This window comes from Macrotis lagotis, chromosome 1 (genome assembly GCF_037893015.1).
Source record: "Macrotis lagotis isolate mMagLag1 chromosome 1, bilby.v1.9.chrom.fasta, whole genome shotgun sequence".
In the NCBI taxonomy this organism is placed as follows: domain Eukaryota; kingdom Metazoa; phylum Chordata; class Mammalia; order Peramelemorphia; family Peramelidae; genus Macrotis; species Macrotis lagotis.
The window spans coordinates 173,776,907-173,798,691 of NC_133658.1; the positions used below are offsets into that span (position 1 = coordinate 173,776,907).

General features: G+C 35.1%; 1 protein-coding gene across 5 annotated transcripts in view; it reads left to right on the plus strand.

The window, feature by feature from the left end:
• KIF16B (kinesin family member 16B) overlaps positions 1–21,785 on the plus strand; it is a 563,734-nt gene that overhangs the window by 442,253 nt on the left and 99,696 nt on the right. For all 5 annotated transcript variants that reach the window (XM_074209402.1, XM_074209403.1, XM_074209400.1 and 2 more), the window contains 2 exons: positions 7,629–7,751; positions 21,281–21,370. In XM_074209402.1, coding sequence (XP_074065503.1) covers positions 7,629–7,751; positions 21,281–21,370 — 213 coding nt within the window. The remainder of the gene's footprint in view (positions 1–7,628; positions 7,752–21,280; positions 21,371–21,785) is intronic.

Consider the following 21,785-nt stretch of genomic DNA (forward strand, 5'->3'; position numbering starts at 1 on the left):
AATGCATTAGTATACCCATTTTCCCACATCTCCAACATTTATCATTTTCCTTTTCTGCCCTTTTATACTATCTAATAGGTATGAGGTTGTACCTCAGAATTGTTTTAATTTGTAATTCTCCAATTAATATTGAGTGAACATTTTTTCATATGACTGAATTTCTTTGATTAATTCATCTGTAATGTTCATCTTTTGATCATTTATCATCGGGGAATAGTTCTTATTTTTATATATTTACATAGTTCTTTATATTTTTGAGAAATGAGGCTTTTACAAGAGAAGCTTGCTTCAAAAATTTTTTTTTAATAGTTATTATTGTTAATTGTATTTCCCACCTTTCTATTTTCCTCTTGTTTATTCTCTCTCTCTCTCTCTCTCTCTCTCTCTCTCTCTCTCTCTCTCTCTCTCTCTCTCTCCTTTCATCCTGTCGCTCCCCAAAAGTGTTTGACTTCTGACTACTCCCTCCTCCAAAATGTTCTCCTTTCTATCATATAGCCTCTTCCTTATTTCCTTCTCCTCCTACTTTCCTGTAGGGTTAGACAGATTTCTTTACCAATTGAGAGAGAGAGAGAGAGAGAGAGAGAGAGAGAGAGAGAGAGAGAGAGAGAGAGAGAGAGAGTTATTCCCTTTTTGAGCCAATTCTCATGAGGGTAAGGTCTCACTTCCTCTTCGTTCCTTCCTTCCTCCCCTCTCCCTTCCCCCCTGTATTGTAAAAGCTTTTTCTTGCCTCTTTTATGTGAGATAATTTACATGCCTCTTCCTTTCTCCTTTTCCTAGTTTATTCTCTTTTACCCCTTAATTTTCTTTTTGTATTTCATCCCCTCATATTCATTCCACACCTATGCCCTCAGTTTAAATTTACTCCTTCTAACTGCCCTGATAAGGTGAAAGTTCTTGAGTCACAAGTATCACTTTCCCATGTAGGGCTATAAACAGTGTAACTGTTTATAAAGTGTATATAGTTTATAAAATTTATAAAGTATAATTTAAAAGTTTCTTATGATTTCCCTTTTCCTTTTATGTTTTTATGGTTGAGGGGTTTTTTTTAAGGTTTTTTTTGCAAGGCAAATGGGGTTAAATGGCTTGCCCAAGGCCACACAGCTAGGTAATTATTAAGTGTGTGAGACCGGATTTGAACCCAGGTACTCCTGACTCCAAGGCCGGTGCTTTATCCACTACACCACCTAGCCGCCCCTATGGTTGAGTTTTGTATTTGAAGATCAAATTTTCTGTTTAGTTCATGCTTTTTAAAGCAAAGTATGGAAATCCCTTATTTCATTGAATGTCAGTCTTTTCCCCTGAAATATAACACCCAGTTTTGCCAGGTAGTTGGTCCTTGGTTGTATTGCAAGACCTCTTGCCTTCTGTAATATCATATTCCAAGTCCTCAGATCCTTCAGTGGAGATGTTAAATCTTGTGTTGCCCTGACTGTGGTGACATTCTATTTGAATTGTTTCTCCTTGACCTGGGAGCTCTGGAATTTGGCTATATTTCTGGTAGTTTTGATTTTGAGTTCTTTTATATTTTATATTTATATTTATATTTTACTCTCTGGTTCTAAAATATGTCAGTTGTCCTTCATAGTTTTGGGGTTTGTTTTTTTTTTTAGGATTTTGCAAGGCAAATGGGGTTAAGTAGCTTGCCCAAGGTCACACAGTTAGGTAATTATTAAGTGTCTGAGGTCAGATTTGAACTCAGGTACTCCTGACTCCAGGGCCAGGGCTCTATCCACTGCGCCACCTAGTCGCCTCCTTGATGGTTTCTTGAAAGGTGATGTCTAGACTTTTTTTTTTTTTGATCATGGCTTTCTGGAATGCAATAATTTTTAAATCTTCCCTACTGGATCCATTTAACAGGTCAGTTGTTTTCCCAGGATTTTTATGTTATTTTTTTTCTTTCTTTGGTTTAATTTTATTGTTATTTAATTTCTCATAAAGCTTCATTTGCTCAATTTTAATTTTTTTGAAGGACATTCACTTGATTTCCAATTCTTTGCCACCACAAACAGGGCTGCTATAAATATTTTTGTACAAGTAATGTTTTTACCCTTTTTCTTCATCTCTTCAGGATATAGACCCAGTAGTGGTATTGCTGTGTCTCAATTTTAATTTTTAAGGAATTGTTTTCTTTGGTGAACTTTTGTACTTCCTTTTCCATTTGACCAATTTTACTTCTTTTTTTTTCCTTTTGGTTTTTCCAAGGCAGTGGAGTTAAGTGACTTGCCCAAGGTAACACAGCTTGCTAATCATTAAGTGTCTGAGGCTGGATTTGAACTGAGGGCTTCCTGATTCCAGGGCCGGTGTTCTTTTCCACTGCACCACCTAGCTGCCCCCCAATTCTACTTTTTAAGTCATTCTTCTCTTCATTGGTTTTTTGAATTCTGAATTTTTTTGAAGACCTTGCATATAGGTCTTTATGAATCTTCTTCTGAATGTGTGTTTTGAACTTCCTTGTCAACATAATAACTTTCTATGGTAAGTTTTTTTTCCGTTGTTTGCTAATTTTCCCACCTATGACTTGATTTTAACTCTTTGTTAAAGTGACTCAGCTTCCAGGGTGGAGGGCGCATTGTTCCAATCTTCCTGGTTTTGTGTTTCTGTTTTCAGAGATACTTCTAGAGACCCATAAGCTTTCTGTTCTTCCAATGTGGAAAGATTTGTTTACTACTCTCCTGGCCTCTGCTCTGGTCTTTGAGTGACCACAAGGATTCTTTTTCTGCCCTGGAACTATGGTGGGGTGGTGGTAGGGAGGTCCTTGTTCCTCTCTGACTGCAAGCTCTGAAGTTCTAGTGCTCCTCGCCCTGGGACTGCCACCCTTGACTGAGAGATCCAGTTCTGAGTGTGGACGAAGTAGCAGTATTGCCTCAACACTAGCAAAGAGGCCCTTGCAATCTCCTGACCAGTTGTCCAACCCCCTTGACATCTATGGGCTGGGAGTTCTAGGAGCAGCTATGCCCCACTGACTGTCCCAAGGACTGCTCCTGCTTTGGTGTCTGTACAGGAGCATCCAGTACTAGACCGTCCCATGCTATTCTCTCATCTTGGTGCCAACCTTTTAAATTGCCTTGGGTTTGAAAATTGTTTCACTCCATCTTTTTGTGGGTTTTGCCACCCTTAAATTTATTTAGAGCCTTTATTTAAAGGCATTTGGTTTGGGGGGTGCTCAGGTGAGTCCCCGCCTTTACTCTGCTGTCTTAGCTCCATATCAACATTTTCCTTCTTTTAACCTAAGTTCTTGCCATGATTTTTAGCCTACATTCCTATTACCTTCTACAGAGTACCTTCAAAGCTGCATGTGTCCTTTATGACTCAGCTTATCATCTACTAATAAACCTACTCAACCTTCCAGATCTCATGCAGGGCCTTTTATGCCCATCTTCTTTATGATGTACACTGCCATTAAGGCCCTCTCTATCCTTCCACCCCTGCCTATTACAACATGGGGATAATTCTTCCCCTAACACATCATGGGGATAATTCCTCTTGGTATGTAGATAATTTATCTTCAGGCTTGAAATTACTAAAGTACATGGTCAAGTTAGCACACCTCATTCCTCCTTCTATATCAGAGATTCATAACCTATAGTCTCTGAGAGTGTATGTATGTGCACTTAATATACATAGCAGCCAGCAAATTTGTATATATGTATGTGTTTGTAGATATAGCTCTAGATAACTATCTATTTGTATTTATATATGCATTGATAGTTAAATTTCATTACAATAGTATTCCTTTACAATTCTATATATTTTATTTTATGCATTTAATATTATTCTGGGAAAGGGTGCAGTAGACTTCACTTGACTGCCAAAAATATCAAGGACACAAAACAGATTAATGTCAGTTTTAAATCCTCAGAATGTGGATTATTTTTCTTGAGATACTATATAGAAAATGCTTAGCTTTAGGACTGCTTTTAATGTCTGCCACATAGTAGTAGTAGGTACTTAATCAATTTGTTCCTTTTCTCTACCTACCAAGTAAGGACCATTTGTTCATGATCTCAAACATATTTTGAGCTTGAAGAAACCTTGAAAGCTAGTGAGAGTTGAAATGATTTGTTCAAACTCACACAGATTGAAAAAATAAAACTGATTCCACCGCAAGTCTTCTAACTCCAAACCCAGTGCTGTGCAATGATGAAGAAAGAAGAAATGGAATAACTCACTGTCACATCTTCCCTTAAGCTGCCAAGAACACTCACTATTTGTCTTTTTGTCAAACCTGAGGTAGTTCTTATCCAGGTTTCCTTACTGGTTCATACATTAAATCATCATTGCCCTTGGATTTTTTTGACACTTGGCAAGAAAATCATGTTTGCTGTCTGAGACAAGTTCAGAGTTCTTTTGCTACTTGTTTTGGTGACTTTTTGCAATCATTAAATTTCTCTAAGAAAAAAATGATAGAATAAATGTTTTTGCTTTAGTCTTTTTTCTTTTTTGAAGTTAACAATTTGTTCAAACCATTAAGAGTTGAAGTTGTAGCTAGGTCCTTTTAAAAAGAAATTAAAATCATCAAGAGCCTAGACTGTTTTGTTTCTTTCTTTAAATTCTTAGTGGCTAAGACATAGTAGACACCCAAAATATTTTCTTCAATTGAAATGAAGTGAATTTCTCCTAATTTGATATTGATGTTGATATTTGGTTAGCCACTGGAAGACCTCACTGTACTGATAACTTTTTCTAAATCCAGCTAGGACAGTAAACAGTTATTTCTCATCTGCTAAGATATAGTTTCAATTTTTATGATTTGTTTGATGCTTGTCATAAGCCTTAATATTTCTCAAACCAATATATATGAAGAGGCTGAGTAGTTGACAAATATTTGGTTCCTTTCATTTCCTGAGATCAGACCTTATTTTTCTAATGTCTTCTATTTTTCTATCCCCATGCCAGCATTCATATTATAGTCACTCATTATTGTATAAGATCTATTTCTTCATCAACTGAAAACAATATTGGTGAATAAACTACAATTTAATATTCATGATATTCTCCCTCATTATGATCATCATGAGAATGACATTTTGAAGAAACCAAGTGATGCTTCTTTTTACATCTGGTGCTAAACAAGAAATCCTTATTACCTACCTGCTTTGTGCCTAGCAATGGGTGGGACACTGGGGGAAGAGTTTCAAAAATAAAACAATCCTACTTCTCATGGAGTTTTCAGTGTAGCCAAGGGGAAACAATATATTCACTTAGGTATGTATGTGTGTGTGCGTACACACACATCAGTAAACATATATACAAACATGCACAATTTATATGAACTAAATGTTTATCATATGTAACAAACATGATACATAGCAGCATATACAACATAGTATAGCATACATATTGTGTATATATATGTATATGCATATATACAACTAAATTTTAAGTTCCTTTTGTTCACATTGTACATAGTAGATACTATTTTAGCTACTATCATTTGTGAAACTAATAATAATAATATCTTAGTGGTAACTCATTGGTCATGAAAGCATTTGACAGTTTTTGGTTTATTTGTATTGTATTTAATTATTTTTGTTGTCAGAAAAGAGATTCAACTTTTATGAATAAAATATATTGAATATATATTGCTGTCTCACTGAAGTAGATATTCTTTTCAACAATGCACAAAGTAGCTTCCACCATATTTTTCCATCTTTTCTGCAGCACTGGTCCATATACTTCCATAAATTTACCAAAGGGGGGGGGCACCCAATAATGTGAAAGCACCATTTGCATTTTGTGAATTGAATTGGTGATCATTGCCTAATTTCCAATTCCAAGACCTCTTTCCCTTACTCACCACACACACACATGCAGAGTTCACCTTTTCTATAACTAGATTATCTCATTCTCACATAGTTGCAAGGAGAAGAATTGATCTGGAATTAGAAAAGCATGACAAAGGAAGCTTTCCTATTCTTGGTATTCAGAAGACAGAGCTTTGTTCTTTATAATTAAGCAAGTTTTACTAGCATTTAATTCATTTAAGGTGAAATGAAACATATATGTATATATGCAAATGTTTGTATGTATAAACATGTACATACACAGAATCCATTTTTCTGAGGGAATTATTAAAATTTTTCATAATGAAAGCCTTTAAATGACAACTCTATTGCTTGTGTTAAAAGATAACAACTTAACTTACTTGATCAAGATAGGTAAAAAGAGACCAGAGATGCTCTAAAAAGCCCAGATTACATGTAGGGTCAAAAACCAAGAAAATTATCAAGGTTAAAAATGCATCTTTAAAATTATTGTTTCATTTGTTAGAAAACTTCCTATGAAACCAACACTTCTGACTGTGCCTATTTTAGATTGTATATTTAAATTTTTTTAAAAGGCTTTTCATTATATTATGCTCTTACATTACAGAGATTTCCAGATTCCAATCCTTGAGAGTTCCCTTGTAACAAAGTAAAATCAATAAAACAGTGACCTCAAGTGAAAGTACATGCAATATTCCACATCTATATCAATTCTCAATCTCCCAATTTCTTAGTTTTTTTTTTTAAATTTACAAAAATCTATTTTTTACTTTCCACATCAATTGGGGAATAAAAAAACAAAAGAAAAGCATACAAAAATCAAACAAAATAAATTTCCTCATTGACAGTACTTTCACTTGCAAATTTAGATGAGATTGTTATTGTTTTAGTAAACCAATCAGATTTCACCTCCTGTTAAAAACATTGCATTCAAGATTACCTATTCTGTCACTGGGACACCTTGGAAAATTACTTAATCCAAACCTTCATTTTCCTCATCTGTAAAATTGCCAGCAGAGTGGAAAAGATAGATTTCCTAAGTTCCATTGAACTCTAAAATGATGTGATTATTTCAGACATTTCATTCCTGTTATTTGTTGGATTGACTCTAAAATACTGACCACTTCATTTCCCCCTAAAGCTCTAGGCAAGAGAGAATTATATAGGTACCAAGAATGCTCAGATTTTCTCCCATTCCTCATGACAGGACCTCAGAGGACCTTAGACTCTCTTATTCACCCCATATGTTCAACTTACTTCCCAGACTATTGTGTATTTGTCATATTTGAGGTACAGATAAAGATAAGCAGATTAAAGCCTAAAAATCTTTTAATAGTGAGTTTCTAGCTCTTATATTACACTTAGAAAAAAACACCTTAGATTGGAAATGAAAAGAATATGAACAAAATTCCCCAACTACTTAGTGTTGTATAGTCCATTTGTCAGATATCTTATAATGAAAAAATATGTTTTTTTTTGTTTTTTTTTTTCCCTTGTTAGAAAAGAGTTTCTAGAAAGGTGATTGGTTCATGCAGTTTCTTTTAAAGTAATGTCAAGATTTATAATTTGCCTCTCCATTTCCATTCTCCCAAGTTTTTCTTGTAAACTGCATGCAACTTCAAAGACTGAACAACATTGTGAAGTCCTCTTGTCCTAACTTCTCCATAAAGTCTACCTAAAAGAAATGTTCTTTTGTTATGAGAGCCTTAGTATTTTTCTTTCAAAGGAATCCGTCATTTTTGCTGGTTTTATGCTCTTTTCTCTACTTTAAACACATTTTCTCTCTCTCTGCCTGAGCAGGGTATTTTCCGTATAGTGATTCTGCTTTTTCTTTGTTCTCCTTGTCTGATGTTCCTTTGATAGCGGATGGTTTCTCGCTCTTTGGGAGCAAATCCAGATGACCTTAAGGACCCAATTAAAATTAGTATTCCACGCTATGTTCTCTGTGGACAGGGAAAAGATGAACACTATGAATTTGAGATAAAGGTAAGTGTGTCTTCCTTACCTTTTTGGAAGAATGGATGTTTAGTACCATTTAATACTGGTAATTTTTTTGTAGTTTAAATATGTAGATATCTTATTTCATTATTAATTAACATCATTAATATGGATCAAATGATGTGTGTATGCACACTCATGTGTGTGCATGTGTGTGGTCAGTGGGTGAAAGAGAAGTCAATACAGCTGTTACAAAAGAGATGATCTCTTTAGAAAGGATTTTTTTCCCCAACAACTCTCTACTTAATTGTATTCCAGATCTATTCACTTTACACAACTTTTCAGCAGATGTTATTTCCATTGCCTATATGATTTCAGATGTATAGCAACCTTATTTTTAATGTAAAAATGATATTTTTAGTAATATTTTATAATATCTTATAAGATTTTCTCTGACTCTTCCCCTTTCAAGTTAATGATCTGCATATAAAGGCAGAGGGCAGCTTCTCTGCATTCAAAGAATGGGCTAAAATCTCAAAGCAAACTGAAACCGTTATTTTGTAAATTCCTTTTACTTGATTTTCTTGTTTTTTAAAAGTAGTCACTCATTTATTGAATTAGGATTTCTAATGAGAACATCTTATGCCTTCAGCAAATTTTCTAGTCTGGTCTTTTTAAAAAATATTATGTAATACAGTGAAAGAGACATTGGTGTAGTGACTAAAAACAATGGCCTTGATTTCAGAAAGAACTGAGTTCAAGTCCCAACTTTTAAGTATAGTGACCTTGGGACCCTGGACAAATCACTTGACCTTTCAGTGCACCAGCAGATCTCTTAGGCTCTCAGTTGCAAAGTGGGGTTGATTTACCTTTGCAGAGGGAATTTCCTTACCTGGAAGTTGCTCAGGCCGATGAAAATCATACATCCAGTCCCTATGCCTGTGTAATATATTAACTATTCTATCACACAGAGCCCTCTACTGTTATTATTTCAGGGGAGGGAAAGAAAAAGAAAGGAAGGAAGGAAGGTAGTATAAGGAAAAAGAAGCAAAAATGGGCCTAGAAATTCTGGAACCCAATTTTATGATCAACTTGGAAGCTTAATTTAAAAACTTTTAATATAGTAAGAGACAAAGTGACTGAGTAGCCAAAGACCTGGTATCAATGTCAAGAAGCCCTAGATTCGGTGTGCTATAATTTCACATGGTAAATGTTGCAATGCCATGAAAAGAATTTGGGGAACCACTGCCATATAGATAGATAACCTTGATGCCAAGACCCTTAGTTTACAAGAGAAGCTTAGTACAAGAGAAAGGGAAAATATGTTGAAGTTTTGATTTCATAGCTTGGCATTTCTCAGCCTTCAGTCTTCTTAAACCACTGTTTTTCAGGTACCCTTTATTTCTTTTAAAAAAATTATTTAAGGCAGTAGGGTTAAGTGAATTGCCCAAGATCACACAGCTAGGCAATTATTAAGTGTCTGAAGCAGAATTTAACTCAGGTCCTCCTGACTGCGGCCCTAGGTACCCTTTATTTCAGCCAAGCCACTTTCCTTGTTCCTAGTACCTTTGCTTTGTTTTCCTTTGGATACTTTTTAAGACTCAAATCAGATTCCATCTTTATGTAGTTTTCTCTGATTTATGCCTCTCCTCTATTTTCCTATTGTTCACATATTTATTTGTGAATATATCTTCTATCCTTTCTGTTTAATTGCAGTTTTCTTCAGGGGTAAAGTCAGTGTTTTATGGTTCATAGAAGAACTCAAAATGCTTGGGGGTCATATAATCCAACCCCTTCCCTTTTATAGATGAGGAAAACCAAGGCTCAGAGAAGTTATCTGATTTGCCCAAGATCCCATAATCTTAACACCAGGAATCAAACCCCAACCTTCTGACTCCAAACCTGAATTCTTTCTCCTATACTATGACTCCTCCCTTTGCTTACCCACTTCTGAACCTAGTATGGGCATGCACTTAATAAGCATTCAATATATGTCTGTTGAATTATAGGCAAAGTGGTATCAGAATGGAAATAGCCATGTTTGTTTCTTAAGCAAAGCAGGTACCCCTTTATTATTCAGTGCTGAATATTTCTAAATACTATCTGCATGTCAGCAGAATGTCACTGCAAAATAGGGTTTTTCTAAGAGCAAGTTTACTCCTGTCACAAGTAATCTCATTAACTGGGATATACAGGTATTCATGTAAAACTTTTCTTTCAGTTGTTTTTCAAGATTCATATATGGAATGAATTATGATGATTGGGATTTTCAGTTAGCTAGGATTTGAATAGTTATAGTTTTCCTCTTATATTACATTCTATTCCATTATGACGCAAAGCAATAAGGGCCCAGAAAATTTATAGTTGGGACTTAAACAATCTTTTATATTATTCCCCAGATTAAAAAAAAAAAACTGATACCTGCCTTAGATTTATATTCTCTCCTTTTGACTTGTTTGTGTTACCATTTTAGTATGTAATAAGGCAAATTCAGTATTCTTTCCTGAGGTATTTTTATATACATAGAAAGAGAAAGAAAAGTCTTTCACAAGAGATTATCATCAAATGTATATCATTAATAAGAGGGATTGGAATGTTTCCCTTTAGTTAAATAAATATTGCTAGAGAGTAAAAAAAAATCCTTGCCATATATTTTTCTTGCAAACCAGCTAACTTGTTTAAAACTTCAGTGTTGAATGAAGGTATAAATTCATCTTTTGTAAAGTCTTCCTATTGTCTCATCAAGCATACCAAGATATTTGAGAAATATAATTTTCATAATTGTGATACTTTTGTGTTATTATTAGAAGGAACAATAATAACAGTGCATAAAATCCCCCTCAAATTGGTATTATATCTTTTCTTCCAAAAAAAAAGTCACTTGAAATTTTTTTCCTTTCCACATGGATTTATTCACTTATTTACTTATTTATTTATTTGTGTGTTTGTTTGTTTGTTTATTTACTCATTTATTTACTTACTTATTTGCTTATTTATTTATTTACTTATTCATTCATTCATTCATTCATTTATGTTTTTGCTAGGCAATGGGGTTAAGTGGCTTGCCCAAGGCCACACAGCTAGATAATTATTAAGTGTCTGAGACTGGATTTGTACCCAGGTACTCTTGACTCCAGGGCCAGTGCTTTATCCACTGCGCCACCTAGCTGCCCCTCCACATAGATTTATGAAGAATGTCAGAATTAGTAGATGGGGCTTCATATTCCTTCTAGAGCAGCTTCTACCTGAATAAGAGTCCATCTCCTCTTTCCTATCTCCTACCTTAAATATAGGTCTCATGCACTTAGGAATAGATTGTCTTCTGGAGGGACTTTTTGTAAATTGTTATAACAGTGATTTCATTATCAGATCAGGTGACAAAAACTTTGTTTCTATACAATAATGCTAAACAATCACACTAAGAAGATAATTATCCTACCTTCTAGCCATGAGATACGAGGGAGAGGAGGAAGAGGAGGAGTATTCTCAAGCCATACAATCTTAGAGCTTGGAGAGTCTAAAATTTTAGAACTTGAAAGAATCTTAGGGATCATCTGATTTTAAGTTCCTATTTTCCAAAAACCACAGTGTAGACAGAAGTAACTTTTTAGGTAGTCATATAGCTAATAAGTGACAATTGCCAAATATTGTCATTTCTACTAGATCTCTCAAGCTTCTTGCTTTTTCTCTCTGCTCTCAGACCCCAGGCTGGTTTAGACCCTCATCACCATCTATGGCCTAGATGATTTTCTGCTTTGGCTCTTTTATAATCCATTCTCCATATAGCTGTTAACGTGGCCCCCACCCCAACTCAACTCTTTTACTTCCCTATTATTCCTATTACTTCTAAGATCAAATATAAGCTTTTCTGTCTTAGTACCTTGGATTCTGCTGGTAGATAATAGTTGCTTAATAAGTGATTATTGATTGATTGGATGATGTCTGTTAGTTCTGAATCATTGAGATTCAGCAACTTATTCAAAAAGGAATCCTGAAATCCATAACTCTTCCCAACTTACTATTTTCAGTTTTAGATAGCACCATTCTTCTAGCCAATAAGGTTCACTACCTCAGAGTCATCGTCAAAACCTCATGCTCCCTTACCCCTATGTCTTATTAGTTGCCAGATCTTGAGTTCATTGCTAGCCTTCCAGTTAATACCCATCCTACTCTTCAGATTATTTTATATTTACTTTGAATATATTTGTGTTTGTGTATTGTGGGTGAAGAAAAATTAATCTTTTTAACAACTTATTTTCATCCTTGTATCCCCAGCACCTAGGTAGGTGCGTGATACACAAGATTTATTTGTTAAGTGGATGTGAACTGAAGTAAAATGGGACCTTTCCCCTTCCACTTTGATTGATGAGACAGTTGCAGAAATGATTTATCCGAGATCACTTGGCTCTATTAGTTGAAGAACTAGGACTAGACTCTTGGTCTCCTGACTTCCAGGCTAGTGTTTTTTTGACCATGCCACACAATTCAAAGTCATCTAGTGAATTCTAAACAGAATCCTCTAGAATCTAGACAGTCACTGCACAGAGTTTCAGTGATGGAGAGTTCACTGATTCACAAGGAAGTCTATTCCATTTATGTCTAGTAATAAGGGAAGTTATAGGGGGGGTATAGGGGGACCATAATCAGTCTTCTTTTAACTTCCATTTATTTAACTTCCATTATTGATCTCAGGTCTGTCCTGTGCAGCAACACCCATTTTTCAAATACAGGGTGTTCCAAAAGTTTTACTGGAATTTTATTTTAATTAACTTAAAATTCTTCTGAGATTTTTGAACTATTCTCTATTTGAAAATAACTTTCAGGTTCTTCCCTTTATCATGTCCAGGAACTCTCTGCAAGACCAAAGAACCTTTCTTTTTCTGAACATCTGCACTTCATTGATATCCAGCACCTTAAGAATGATATACACATCATGTAGGACAGTCACCCATGGCTGTCATCTAGTTTGTCAGCATATTTCCCAGCTGAGCATGATATCCTGCATTTAGATCTAGAAGAGGTTTTTTTTACCCTCCTCGTTTTCTTAGTATAGCATCTACTCATTTCAGAAATTTTGAAACATGAAAATATCTTAAGATATTTCCATAGTCCTCATCCTTTCTTCTGCTGGGCACATCTTGATTTCATATGGCCCATTGTAGCACCTCATCTAGTCTTGGTCCAGTTTCCAAAGTGTTCCCAAACTCCAAAATTAATAAATTGGTATAGTTCAAAGAGGACCAGACAGCTAATCCTAGAATAAAGAGAATTGAATTCAAATAATAGGTTTAATATTTGCTAGTAAGTCACCAGGGGCAAGTAACTCTCCTTTTTGAGCCTCAGTTTCTTTATTTGTAAAATGGAGATAATACCTACACTGCCTCACAGATTTGTGAGGAACGAACTTTGTAGACCTGAAAGAATAATGTTTTTGTAAGTATATTATCTCCCTTCCACTTCAACTAAAAATGTTCATTTTTACAGCTAATCCCATCCAGATGCCAGCAATCTGACTTAACTAATTCATACCTGCACTTAGAGATGATTGATAGCCCCATAGTTTGTTTTTTTGTAAGGTTTTGATGTCCATATATTTTTCCCCTCTCTTCCTCTTCTCCCCCTTCTCTTTGTCAGTGAGTAATCTAACACATATAATATGTTAAATATATTTCCATATTAATCATGTTATGAGAACAAAAAAGAAAAAACATGAGAGGGGAAAGCATAACAAATTTTAAAAATTGAAAATAGTATGCTTTGGTCTGTATTTAGACTTCCATAATTCTTTCTCTGGATGTGATGGCATTTTCCATCACAAATCCTTTAGACTTGACTATTAACTGGGTGACTAGGTGGTGCAATGGATAGAGCACTGGCCCTAGAATCAGGAGTACCTGAGTTCAAATCCAACCTCAGACTCTTAATAATTACCTAGCTCTGTGACCTTGGGCAAGCCACTTAACCCATTTGCCTTGCAAAAAAAACCTAAAAAAATATTGACTATTAAGAAGAGCAAGTCCATCATAATTGATCGTTACACAGTGTTGCTATTAGAGTGTACAGTGTTCTTCTGGTTCTGTTCCCTTCACTCAGTATCAGTTTATGCAAATCTTTTCAGGCTTTTCTGAAGTCTGAGCTCTCATAATTTCTTATAGAACAACAGTATTCCATTACATTTATATAAAACAAATTGTTTAACTATTCCTCAATTGCTATAGCCCCATTACTTGTTAATCCAAATGAGTCTTTAATTAGAATGTAGATAAACAAGAAGGAAGGATGGAAACAAATCACAAAGGAAAGACATAAAGATACAAGCAGTGAATGAGTGTGTGTGTGTGTGTGTGTGTGTGTGTGTGTGTGTGTGTGTAGGGCTGGGGGGTGGTATGTGTGTAGGGTGTGTGTGTTTCTATGGGTGTATGTGTCTGTGTGTGTAGAATTGGCTGTATGTATAGGGAAGTGTAGGGGGGTGTGTATAGGGGAGTGTGTGTGTATGTGTAGGGTGTGGGTCTGTGTATAGAGGATGCGGATGTAGGGGTGTTTGTGTGTGTGCAAGGTGTGTGTGTATGTATATGGAGTGTGGGTCTGTGTAGGGTGGATATTTGTGTATAAGGGATGTGGGTGAGTATGTGTGTAGGGGGTGTGTGTTTGTGTAGGTTGTAGGGGCTGTGGGTGTAGGGTGTGGGTCTCTGTGTGTAGAGGAGATATGGGTGTAAGGTGTGTGTGTAGAGGATGTGGGTATAAGGTTTATGAGTGTGGGGGGGTGTAGGGGTGTGAGTATATGTGTAGGGAGTGCGCTTGTGTGGGGTTGGGGTTGTGAGGGTATGCAAGAGGGGAGTGTGAGTGTGGTGACTATAAGCAAGCTGACACAATTCACTTTCCTCTTCACTTCCAAATCCACATTCCACCCCAGTAGATCCCAGAAGAGAGCAGCGGCAGCAGCAGCAGCAGAGACTCTAGAGGCTGAGGGAAGAAAGGAGAATGGGTGGTTTGCCTACAACTGAATTATTATTTTAAGCCATTAAACTTCAGAAATTTAAATCTTCTCATTTGATAATAAGAGCAGTAGTATTTGCCCCTGGACCTCAGAGTTGCCAGGTATTGCTGAATGTAAGGTGCGGTGAAAAGAAGACTTACTTTGGAGGCTGAGGGTCTTGAGTTTGAATCCTGATAAGTGTCACCCACCTGTCATTGGACCAGTTCACTTAAACTCTTGGTTTACTTTGAAACCTTAACTTTTTGTGTAAAATTGCAACTCTAAGTCTTAGGTTCTGTGCTGATTTAGAACAAGAGTGTCAAACTCAAATATAAAATAAAGGTCACTAAACTATACATAGGGGTCCCTTGCATGCTTCATAATGACTTAGGAAGAACAACTCCACATACTGTGTTTTTCCTGTATTTTTACGTTTTAATCTGGTTAGGCTGCACTTGAGAGTGTTGTGGACTGCATGTGGTTTGCCACTGCGTGTTTGAAACCTGTAGCTTAGTGGTTGGCATAGCAAACCTCAAAAGCCCACACAGGCAGTTCAAAACAAAGAAGAAATGACAATAAAGGATAAAAGAATGCTTAGCAAAGAAAGAAAGATTTGGGAAGAAGGAGGAGGCACTTTCTTATTTCTCTTATTTCAGGTCAAGTTTGGTCATTATAATTTCATAGTATTCCGTTTTGATTGTTTTGTTGTTATGGTTATTTACATTTCTGTTGTAGCATTTTGTATATAGCTTTCTTAATTCTGCTTTCTTCGCATTGTATGAGCTCAGAGGTCTTCCCATGATGGTTGCTGTACTCATGGTGTTCATTGTTTTGCATTCCATGTGTTGTTAGGTTGTTTTCCAGTTGCATCTGATTCTTCATGAACTTTTGAGATTATCTTGACAAAGAGGCTGAATTGATTTGCCATTTCCCTCTCCAACTCATTTTACAGATTAGAAACTGAGGCAAACAGGGTGAAGTGACTTACTCACCATCATCCAGTTACGGAGTGTCTGAAGCCAGATTTGAACCGAGGAAGATGAGTCTTCTCAACTCTGGGCTCAGCACTCTATCCACCATGTCATCTGGCTTCCCATGTCCCATGTGCCAGAACTTATTTAGTTAGATATAGACATCTGCTTTGTTCTAACCACTGCTATACACACACACACACACACACACACACATGCATACATTTATATACATATACATACATATATATGTGTATCTAGACACATATATAGTATATGTAATATATATATATATATTTATATTTTTTACCTTCTTATCATTGGCCACATTGAGGTATATTCAGTATTTATATGCTCTGGGTCAAAGAGTAAATGGAGTGAAATGCTGAAAGAGTCAAGAGGAAATGAGATCAAAAGGCAAAAGGGGGTCACATTTGAAAAAAGGAAGAAGGAAGAAGAAGGTTCTTCTGGAAAAGGAAGGGAAGAAGGAAAGAGTAGAAGAATAAACAGATTTCTTTGTAGTAGGAAGAAAAATAATAAGGAAGTTAAAAATCAAGGGAAGTGGAAAAAGCACGAGACTTAGAGTAATCAGGCCTCATACATTTACTGGCTGTGTAATCTTGGTCAAGTGACTTAATTTTGTTTGCCCCTGTTTCATCATCTATAAAATAAGAATGATAATCAGCACTTAGATCCTAGTAGTGTTATAAGAGTCAAATGAGATAATAATTATAAGGTCCTTAGCATAGCACCTTGCTCCTAATGAGTATTATTTATGTTAGCTCTTATTAAGGAAGATCACGGAGTGGTCATTGTATAGATCAGAGCTTTTCTAGCTTTAAAAGTTGTTCATTTTTGCAAAATTATTGCTGTTGAGTGAAGAGTTTTGGGAGGTGCTGCTCATCTCCTAATAAAGACCTGAAGCAATTAATATTTCAATATTAATTCAGTAATATATTTTGGGTTATGGTCAATGTGAGAATTTCTTTTGCTTGGCTTTCTTCATATGTTTCTAAGGAGTCCCTCCTTTATTAATTGTTTATTAATTGAAAAAAAAGTAAAATACAACTTAAGAGGCCTTATAATAGGAATGACAAGAATTGGAAATAGGATTAGGGATTTGTACAAGATGGTTTTGATTAGGCTCAAGGAATCATAGAATATCAGTTCAAGCTGGGCAGTAGGGTGGGTGAAATTAGAAAGAAACTTAAAGGACTGGATCAGCAAGGAGAAATTCAGGTTCCAGAAGTTATAATCATGAAATTAGCACAAGTGTGGGAAGAGATTGGAGGTAAGGAGCTTGTAGTCAGAGAGGTTTGAATCCTAGGTCACGGTCTTGATTGTGGAATGATATTTAATTCTCCATGTGCCCATATACCATAGAAAATCAATTATGGTATTAATGCTGTAAATAGGAAGAACCCTCTCATGAACCCTTTGTCTCTGACATTTCTTGAATTTTATAGCATTAGAGTGTAATTTAGATTTTGTGTTCTGAAGGGAATAGGAAACTTTCATTCTCAGTATTACTAATATCATTGACTTTGGAACTGGAAGAAATTATAGAGATCATCTAATCCAGGAACTCAGCTTTTTATGTGTCATGGATCTCTTTGGAAGTCTGATGAAACCTATACAGTCTTCTTCAGAATATTGTTTTTAATTGCATAAAATAAAATGTATAAAATCGTAAATGAAAACAGCTATCAATAAAGTTAACATAAAATTAAATTATAGATTCTAGAGTAATAGTTCCTGTTTTGGTCCAGTGCTGTCATTTTTATATCTGGGGCAACTAAGGTCAAGAGTAATGAGATAACATGACCCAAACTACTAAGGACAAAGTAAGGATTAAATATTAGCTTCTTAATTTCAGTTCAGAATTCTTTCTAATATGACTTATTGTCACTAAGATAGATTCACATATACTTCCAATTCAAATTATATTTCACTATTGGTGAGTGTGGTAAAGCATACATGCAAATATTAAAAACTTGTAAAACCAGGAAACTGGTAAGTGAATATTGAGCTGTTGCCTCCCTCACTCGCCGGTCATTTTATAAAAGGGTTTATTGACTTAAAATAATTTAAAAATTAAAAGTTTTAATACTAGATCATTTTTAAATGTATTTTTTCATATTCATTAAATTAGAAATTTTCTTTGTACATATAGCATTAAAATACTTGTGGAAATATTTTATATATTTTCAGAGTCATTTAAGAATGATATTAGGTACAAATGTTAAGCAGAAGATAATTGTTTATTTGGGGATTATTTAAAATGTGGATAAAAGAGTTTTGTGGGCTTTGTTTTCTTTTTGGATGAGAGCTGTTATTCAGTAGTTTAAAGTGTTTGAATCTTCCTTGATCAGTTTATATCTATACAAATAAATACTGATGGTTCTTCCTGCAGCCATTAAAAAAATAGTATCCATAAAATTTGTAAAGTGCATTCAGATGTGAATTGCTTACAAGGAAAAGCAGTTCATCATGTCGAAATATCTGTGAAGTCTAAGTTGCAGTTGATCATTTCAGAGACATGAAAAATAGGTTTATATCAACACAACCATTCCAAGAAGGAAGAAGTAATGAATTTGCTACTTAAAGATTTGCAACAATAATGTGCACCACATTCTTTACAGGGAGGAAAATAATTGAATATTTTGATCTGATTAATTTGTTGTGCTCATCATCTCTCTGCTTCTCACCCCCTAAACATATCTCATTAGTCATGGTGCTAAATTGTATGTAATATATTCTCCCACCTCCCTTTTTTTAGTTTGCTCCAAACTTAAGATCTTATATTGTTTCCAAAAGTTGTACACTGGAAGGTCACAATAAAGTTGAGAATTCTTGAAGCGTCCTAGCTCTAAAATGGGTTGATTCTTTCTTTTCTTTTTTCTTTTTTTGATGATGAGAAGGAAAGAGTCAATACTATTTCCTACATAGATATTTTCATTTTTTTCTTATTTTTGTTCATTGTTGAATATTAATTTTATATGTCATTAATATCATAGATTTAGAGTTATATGGAACTTTTGGGGGCATCTAGTTTAACCTTGTCAACAGTTTCACACAAGCAGTAGGTTGAGATTCAAACCCAGGTCCTTTAAATATTAATTTTAAAATCAATAATGACTCCACTGTGGCTTTGTGAAATTTACATTTAAGATTTAAAAAGATTGATTTTATACTTTTGGTATGACTAACTTTGACCTAAATTCATGATATTAAAAGATAAAAAGCTATAGATTTTCTTTCAAATCTTTCAATCTGAAGTGTTCACTTATGTTCTGAAATGAATATACCTTATGTTCTGTGTTGTAATTATACCATTTTCTGTTCTAACTAAATTTTTAAATACTCATACTATCCATTCAATGAATATTCAGATACCTTTTGGTATTATGAGCCACAAAATGAGAACAAGATAATTGAGTATATTCTTTGAAAAATGGCCTTTTATTTTAAAGTCTATATACATCAAGACTTGCTCAGTGGGGGAAAAAATTTAAATACATTTAAATACAGTTATTTCCCATAATTTATTTATTTATTTTTGCAAGGCAATGCGGTTAAGTGGCTTGCCCAAGGCGACACACCTAGGTAATTATTAAGTGTCTGAGACTGGATTTGAACCCAGGTACTCCTGACTCTAGGGCCAGTGCTTTATCCACTGCACCACCTAGCCGCCCCTTAAAAAGTGCCTATTTCTTTCTTTTTTTTTTTTTTTTGCAAGGCAAATGGGGTTAAGTGGCTTGCCCAAGGCCACACAGCTAGGTAATTATTAAGTGTCTGAGACCAGATTTGAACTCGGGTACTCCTGACTCCAGGGCTGGTGCTCTATCCACTGTGCCACCTAGCCACCCTCCCATAAACTTTTGATTACTCCTATGATCACCTTTAACCTACCCCTCATCTGAGATATTATAAAAGCCAATTATATTTTAATTATTTTGTGAAAGGAAAAAAAAAACATAAATCCAATTATTCATGATCCAATTGATCTAGATCACTGAAATGCCAATATTCATTTACATCAAAATTCAGCCTACAGAAGACCTCTCTTGAGGCTCTAAGTAATGTTGTCCCATAATAAAGAAGTAACAGTATTAAGAAACTCTCACCTGTTAGATGACTTGTGTGATAAATACAAAGTCAAGACACCATTGTAGCATTATTTTTTTAGGGTTTTTTCCCAAGGCAAATGGGGTTAAGTGACTTGCCCAAGGCCACACAGCTAGATAATTACTAAGTGTCTGACTCAGATTGAACTCAGGTCCTCCTGCCTCCTTGGCCAGTGCTCTATCCACTGTGCCACCTAGCCACCCCTATTGTAGTATTATTTTTATTCTTCTCTTTGGACTCCAAGGGGTACAACTATGCTTATCCTTATGATAAGGGTCCTGTTTCTTTTCTTTGTTTGAATTGTGCATAGAGACCTTCGGAGCTAGAAATGAGAGACTACTTATTGCTGCTGTAGCTCGGAGTTCTCCTTGTACTTCTTGAAAGCTTATACAGATAAAGAACTGGACAGAGAATAAGATGCCATATTGCATGTCCCACAAAAAATGCCTGGTGATCCAGAGGTTCTTTGCTCCCATGTTGATTGATTTTTAAGTGTTCACTTTCTTCTCCCTTGAGTCCTGTCCCAGCTTCTTATTATCAGAAAGATAATAATTTGTATTAATATTTTGGGGGGATTGGACCTTTGATTTCATTAGTATAGAGAACTGTCTGCCAGTATACAGTACCTGCCCTGAACCTTAGGTAAAATCATTAGTGTTTAGTGCACTAATGTTGTCATGACTTGCCTAGAAACACAATTGTGTCTCAGAGAGAGAGAGAGAGAGAGAGAGAGAGAGAGAGAGAGAGAGAGAGAGAGAGAGAGAGTGAGTGTGTTTCAGAAGTGGGATTTAAACTCACTTGACCACTTTACCATTTAATGATTTGGATAATCAGCTTTACTTACAGCTTTAAAAAATATTTCTTCTGGTTTTGGGGATAAATTTTTCAAAAATTTAACAAAGAATTGTCACACCAGATTTTCATGTCTTACAGATAAAATTCCTTTGGTTATCATATTCATGAGATCATTTCAGTTGATTTGGGTTATACAAGTTTCCTTGTATAAAACATATATTATCATGGTGAATTGAGCAGTGTATTTGTAATCAAAGAATTACTCTTCAAACCTTGCCTCTGCCACTTAATATAGGGTTACAAAGGTACCTTCAGAAAAAAATCACCTAATGTCTATAGGGCTCATTTTTCTCAATGGTAAAACCAAAGGGATGACCTAGATAACCTCTTAAGATTCCTTCCATCTTTAGATCTGTGATCTTTTAATTTTTCCTTCTTTTAAAATAAAGTGTGCTATCCTACATAGGGAGTAGTAATAAAATAACTATTATTTGAAGAAAATGTGTGTGCTTAAAATGGAATGCTCATCTTAGTTTTAATCATCTTAACTATATAGCTAGATGAGATTATATTTGAACAAGTTTGTTTCCAATCCAAAGCTTAAAAAAATTCAATTAACCAAGTGTACCATGCAACCGGGGTACATTTGTGATATTCATTTTCCTGCTGAATGATACTAAATCCAAACCAATTTTCTTCACTAATAGATTACTGTCCTAGATGAGACATGGACCGTGTTCAGGCGTTATAGTCGTTTTCGAGAAATGCATAAAACACTGAAGTTAAAGTATCCAGAGGTGAGTGATAAAGTAATACTTCCTCCTGAGAATCTTCTTCTTAAAAATCATGTATTCTTAATACATGTCAATCCTGTTTCTTTCTTAAAGATCAGTTTGTGGATGATATTTGTTTTTCATTCTGCAAACACATTTTTTGTCCTTTTTTTTCCTCCTTTTGGTCTATTTCTAATATATTCAATTGTAAAATCTTCAAAAGTGAAAAGTGAGAGGTTATTCTGGTATTTAATAAGTTTAGAGTATCCTTTATGTGATTTCTCTAATTTTTCACATGTTCTGGACTATGGATCTTCACTGGCTTTTCTCCAGGGACACCCCCCCCCACCTTAGTAGAATTCAGACTTGAGAACAATTTCTTTCTTTTGCTCTCCCTAACAAATAGTATGGTTTATACTAAAGAAAATACTTTACCTAC